This window comes from Frankliniella occidentalis, unplaced genomic scaffold (genome assembly GCF_000697945.3).
Source record: "Frankliniella occidentalis isolate FOCC.00 unplaced genomic scaffold, Focc_3.1 Scaffold74, whole genome shotgun sequence".
Taxonomy (NCBI): domain Eukaryota; kingdom Metazoa; phylum Arthropoda; class Insecta; order Thysanoptera; family Thripidae; genus Frankliniella; species Frankliniella occidentalis.
The window spans coordinates 1,008,988-1,015,058 of record NW_026267204.1 but is presented as its reverse complement, the minus strand read 5'-3'; the positions used below and the strand labels follow the sequence as shown (position 1 = coordinate 1,015,058).

The 6,071-nt window shown below is 65.1% G+C and overlaps 1 protein-coding gene across 1 annotated transcript in view; it reads left to right on the top strand.

Annotated features, from left to right (window-relative positions):
* The first annotated feature begins 2,005 nt into the window (after positions 1 to 2,005).
* The window catches only part of LOC113215819 (ski oncogene-like), an 82,125-nt gene continuing 78,059 nt past the window's right edge, over positions 2,006 to 6,071 (top strand). Inside the window, exon 1 of the mRNA XM_052268669.1 lies at positions 2,006 to 3,610. Within this exon, the coding sequence (XP_052124629.1) occupies positions 2,594 to 3,610 (1,017 nt within the window). The 5' untranslated portion in view covers positions 2,006 to 2,593. The remainder of the gene's footprint in view (positions 3,611 to 6,071) is intronic.

Here is a 6,071-nt window from a genome sequence, read left to right as displayed (position 1 = left end):
CCTCTCTCCCTCCTCTCTCCCTCTCTCTCCCTCCTCTCTCCCTCCTCTCTCCCTCTCTCTCCCTCCTCCCTCTCTCCCGCTCCCTCTCTCTCGCTCCCAACCCTTGCTGCACGGTGTGCGGCGGTGCTGTGCGCACATACGCCACATCGCGCACGGTATTCATGTAGGCGAAAGCCCCGCCTCATTTTGCCGACTTCCGGTCGGTCGGTCCGCGTCGTCGCTTCTGGTCCGAGCGGCGCGGAATACTTGGCGGAATAAAAAGGGATCTCACCGGAGTCCCCAAAGCGCAAAGAAAGGCAAAGAAAACAACTCGCGTCCTGCTTCAGAAGTCGTGTATGTAGAGTAGCTCGCGATTCGAATGATAAAACACTCATGGCAGCGTTTTGGCGATAAATCGACCCTGAAATGGCTGCAAAGCGACTTGAAAGAGCAAACATGTACAGTGGCGGGGAGCAGATAAAAACTGATGTGACCGCTTTTCATTCTTAAAATTTCCGAGTGGCTCCCGATCAGCTCGACCATTCAGAGCCATTTTACGGAAAGGCAAAGTCGGGGTGTCTGTTGCGTTTCCCACTCCCGCTGCTGTAAATAGACTAAAGCGCCATATTTCTGATACATATGGGGCACTTCAAAGTTCTGAAATGGCGGGAGAAGAAAGAACGATGAAAGAACCGTACTAGAAATGGCGAAATGGCGCTATGTATCAACCGTCAGTTGTTGTTTTTGTGTGTGTGTGTGTGTGTTTTTTTTCCCTCCGGTTTAGGTTGGGATCGTGCTTCGCACTTCCGCTGTTCTCAAGCGAAATTTCCTATTCGATTTTCTTGGAGCCCTGCCGGCACCACCGCCATCGTCCAGCAGTTGCCGTCTCGCGAGCTCAGGAGAGCCTGGAGCCCCCTCCCTCCCCCTCTCCTTCTTCGCGCCGGAACTCTTTCGGTGTTGTTGTTGTTGTTGCTACTGTTGTTGTTTTCCGCTCGGGAACGCGGCGTGCGGCAATGAGCGCGGACGGCTGCAGAGAGCTGCGGGGCGCGGCGGGGCGGGGCGGGGCGGGGCAAAGCACCTCTAGCGCCGCGCGGCGACCAGCCTCACGCCCGCATTGCCAGGCGAGACTCCCCTCCCCCCTCCCCCCTTCCTCCTGAGTCTAGCAGGAGTTGGCAGTCTGACTGAACTGTCAGTCTAACTCATCCGATTCATCTGCCCGGGCGCGCAGTGGGGCGTGGGCCAGCTAGCGGCCCTCGTGTGAGAGGTGCGCAGAGCTCCGGGCTGGTATCGCCTGGGCCAGGGACACCCCGAACGAGACTACTCCCTCCGCTGAGCGCGCGTCGGCTCGCCTGCAGACTAGCCTCAGACGGGGTGGTTTCTGGCCGGGCCGGCTCCCAGGCGATACCAAAGCGCTGTGATTGGCTGCCGCTCGGCTGCTCTGCGCACCTCTGACACGAGGGCCGCTAGGGCCAGCCCTAGGAAGACTCTGGCCTCCTCTCTCCCTCTCTCTCCCTCCTCCCTCTCTCCCGCTCCCTCTCTCTCGCTCCCAACCCTTGCTGCACGGTGTGCGGCGGTGCTGTGCGCACATACGCCACATCGCGCACGGTATTCATGTAGGCGAAAGCCCCGCCTCATTTTGCCGACTTCCGGTCGGTCGGTCCGCGTCGTCGCTTCTGGTCCGAGCGGCGCGGAATACTTGGCGGAATAAAAAGGGATCTCACCGGAGTCCCCAAAGCGCAAAGAAAGGCAAAGAAAACAACTCGCGTCCTGCTTCAGAAGTCGTGTATGTAGAGTAGCTCGCGATTCGAATGATAAAACACTCATGGCAGCGTTTTGGCGATAAATCGACCCTGAAATGGCTGCAAAGCGACTTGAAAGAGCAAACATGTACAGTGGCGGGGAGCAGATAAAAACTGATGTGACCGCTTTTCATTCTTAAAATTTCCGAGTGGCTCCCGATCAGCTCGACCATTCAGAGCCATTTTACGGAGGTGGTCCCAGGTGGCCGTCGCACGGAGAGCCGGCTGGCTGGCCTGTCCGGGTAGCACCCCCTGCCGCTCCCCGCCCCGGCCGGCCCGGGCTCGGCTCTGCTTCGGGCCGGCTTCGGCTCTGCTTCGGGCCGGCTTTGCCCGAGGACGCTTGAGCCGCGCGCCGCCGCGCCGCCTGTAGTACCGTAGTCTTGTCCGCTCCGCGTGCGTGAGCAGGCCGACCTGACGCGAGGGAGGACGCCCGCCGCGCGCTCCGACTAGAAGCCGATCGTGTTTACGATGGACCGACGGGACCGACCGGCGTCCGAGTGATCAGCGCAGTGCGAGCGGAGTGATGGTGACAGTGAAGTGAGAGTGACGAAACAGCGTGACAGTGTGTGACTGTGTGATCAGCGAGACGGCCGGCCGGCCAAGTGGTGTCGTTTTTGGCAGCGGGAGCGCTCCGCCGGCTCCGCCAGGCTGTGCGAGCTGTGCGCACCCCGGCAGGCCCCGCAGCCCGCCGCCCCGATGGTGAGCGCGCGCGCGCCCCGCCCCGACCCGCAGCACTACAGCAGGAGACGGGGACGGGCCGGCCACTGCCGAGGCCGCTGCCCCGAGCAGACCGCGGCCACCGCGAGGAGACAGCCATGGAGGGCGTGAAGCCCCTGGGCCAGGGCTGCAACCCGCACCTCAAGAAGGTGCTCAAGTCGTACCAGCTGAGCGCGCAGCGCAGCCTGCACGGCCCCAGCAAGCTGGACAGCAAGCTGGCGACCTCCGTGCTGGTGAACCTGTCGCCCGCGGCTGGCGCAGGCGCCGCCGACGGCAAGGCCCTCGCGGCCGCGGACGCGCGCCCGCCCAAGACGTCCTCCCCGGAGCCGGCGTCCCGGGCGCGCTCGCGGTCGCCGTCGCCGGGGCCCTCGCGGCCCTCGCCGCCCAGCAGCGGCAGCGGCGCGGAGGCGGCGGCGCCCGCGTCCCCGCGGCCCTTCATCCACAGCGCGCCGCTGCTCTCGGCCGCGGACCGCGGCGAGGACGGGCGCGCCGAGCGCGTGGACACGGGCCTGGAGGGCGAGCTCATCGCCTGCTTCGTGGTGGGCGGAGAGAAGCGGCTGTGCCTGCCGCAGGTGCTCAACTCGGTGCTGCGCGACTTCTCGCTCAACCAGATCAACTCGGTGTGCGACGAGCTGCACATCTACTGCAGCCGCTGCAACGCGGAGCAGCTGGAGGAGCTGCAGGCCACGGGCACCCTGCCGGCCACGGCGGCCTCCTGCGGCCTCATCACGCAGACGGACGCGGAGCGGCTGTGCGCCGCGCTGCTGCCGCGCGGGGTCGCCGTCAAGGAGGCGTACAAGGAGGGCAAGCCGCCCGCGGACGAGGGCTTCCAGGTGTACCACGAGTGCTTCGGCCGCGCGGCGGGCCTGTGCCGCCCGGACGAGCCGCTGGCCCGCTCCATCGAGTGCCTCGAGTGCAGGCTGCTCTTCGGGCCGCAGCAGTTCGTCTCGCACGCGCACCGCCACCCGGAGACGAGCACCGTGCACTGGGGCTTCGACTCGTCCAACTGGCGGGCCTACCTGCTGCTCGGCGAGGAGCAGAGCGGCCAGGCGGAGCTCAAGCGCCGCCTCGCCGCCTACAAGCTGCGCGCCGAGGAGCGCCTCAAGCGGAAGCAGGTACGTGTCTCGCCGTCCCTTTCCTCCCCTTCACTTCACCCCTGCAGGGGCGGGACCCGGTGACGTAACAGCTGGCGGCGGGCGACCGGAGGCAGGAGCAGTGGAGGGGCCCCGGCCGCAGCGAGGACCCCGTCGACGACGTGACATGGACCCACGGCCCACACGGGCCTCGCATCTCTCTCTCTCTCTCTCTCCCGCTCTCGTTCGCCGCGCGCCTCGGTTCAAGGACACCAGGACAAGCCGCGGCCGGCGGGGCGGAGTGTGGCTGGCGGGGCATGGCGGGGCGTGGCGAGGACCGCGGCGCCACACGGCCAGACGAGGCGCGGCCTGAGAGAGCCGAGGGGGGTAGGGGAGGGGGGAGGGCAGTCTCGCTCTGTGTCGGCTGCCTCTGCTCGGCGGCGGGTACAGCCACTTGCGAAATGACCGGCCGCCTCGCCGCGCCTCTCCCCACCCCGCCCCTCCCCGACGTGTCCGTCTCATTCATTGGCCGTGATTGGGACTGGCGCCTGGCTCGCCTGGCTACGCCTGGCCTGTGGCCTGGGCGCTGACTGCCGGCCCCGGTGGCCACTGCTCCACGTCGGGCTCCTCTAGGGCCTTCACTACTACTCTTTCCGTCCTCGTTGTAAAGGTCCAAAAGTCAGACGCCGCCGCCGCCGCACCGACGACGACGCCTCGCGGGAGAAGTAGTGCGTGGCAGAAGATGGGCGGGGCGGACAGGATTTGCAGGAATGGGGCTCGGCGGCGCGTCTCGAGAGCAACACGAGCAGGATAATGGCTGCGGAGGATTGGGGGGGCGCCGACCGGGCCGCCTCTCAAACTTATCCCCCCCTCCCCCTTCACCTTCACCCTTCCCCTGCGCGTCTCTCACTCGCTGTGCCTCGTGTTCTAACTGCCCCCTCTCTCCCCCTCTCTCTTTCCCCGTCCTCGGGCCCGTCAAGGACACCCCCTGTCCTGGACTGGCCGCCCAGCCCGGGGGACCCCGTGGGGAACTCGTCCCCCTCCCCCCCCCGCCTCCTCGTCTGGTCCCGCCCCCGGCGCGGGCCCCCTCCTGCCCATGGGGGGCGACCGCAGCGCCGATCCTATCAGGCTGTCTCGGTCTCGTATGGGGGGCCTCTTTTTCGCGCGGCCGAAGCCAATGACTTCACCGGATAGTACATATATAGCTAGCTACTCTTCCTCCGCCACACGCACGGAACGGCCCACAGCAGCATCCACCAGGCCACTCGGCCGCGTCGTACACAAAGTTTAGAAAACTTTTTCTTGTCCCGATTCGAAGCGCGACGTGTCGTGCTGCTTTCCTCTTTGTGTTCCGGTTCCCTCTCGGCGGGATTACCGTAAACTATTTGCTTCCATACGCTCCGTTTGTACCAACAACAGGGCGCGGCGTTTTGCCAACCCTTCCTAAATCCCCCACACTGCGGCGCGTGATCGCGGCCACTCTCGCTATGGGCGCAAATATAAAATTGTTTATTTCGCCAATTTTTCCTTTTTGTTATCGTTTCTCTCGCCGGCTTACACCATGCGGCCATAAGTTTTTTTCATCTCTTTTCCTCGTATTTAATGGTGTGTTTCGCATGCATTCGGTTTCGGGGGGCGCGAGCATGCATATCCACTGCATACGTATTAGGGTCGAGTGGTTTGGGAGCTGCGCGCGCCCCGCCCCGCCCCGCCCCGCCAGCGTCAGGGCGCGACGAGGACGCGGAACGTGACGGGATTACCGCCGCTTGTTGTCAGGCGTCGCGGCGGCGGCCTCTAGGCCTAGGCGGCGACGGCGGCGACGCCCTTCTGTCCCGAGAGGCGGTGACGCTGCACAACCGCCGCCGCTGCTCGCGCTGCTGCCTCGCGGCTCCGGCCGGGCTGCTGCCGGCCGCTTGGGGTGGGTCAGGTGCCGGGCCGCCGGTCAGGTGTTTGCACAGGCACGTGAGCCGAACACTGTCGCAAAGACACGCTGCTGCTGCTGCTGCTGCTGCTGCTGCTGCTGCTGCTGCTGCTGCTGCTGCTGCTGCTGCTGCTGCTGCTGCGTAGACCCGCTCCGCAGTTTAACGGCTGCCCTGGCGCGAATCCCCACCGCTGCTGCAAACCCACCCGGGGCGGAACGCACGTGCCTCGCTCTTATTATTGCGGAGGCGACGGCTTGCAGTCGGCTTACTGTGTATCTTGTCTCAGCTGCTCAAAGAGCGGGGCGGGAGGACTCTCCTGACGGACGATGTTCTGAAGAGAACGCGCTCGATACCACCAAGACGACCAACTCGATAGGCGGTATACAATACAGGAGGAGGTGATACTTACTCGGGCTCCGCGGCGGAGGGGAGAGGGGGGGAGCGATCTCGCGCTCCGCGGCAGGGCTCACGTAACGCCGCGGCGGGGCGGGCGGGCCATCTCTCTCTCTCTCTCTCCCTCTCTCTCTCTCTCCCTCTCTCTCTCTCTCTCGCTCCCTCTCTCTCTCTCGCTCCCTCTCTCT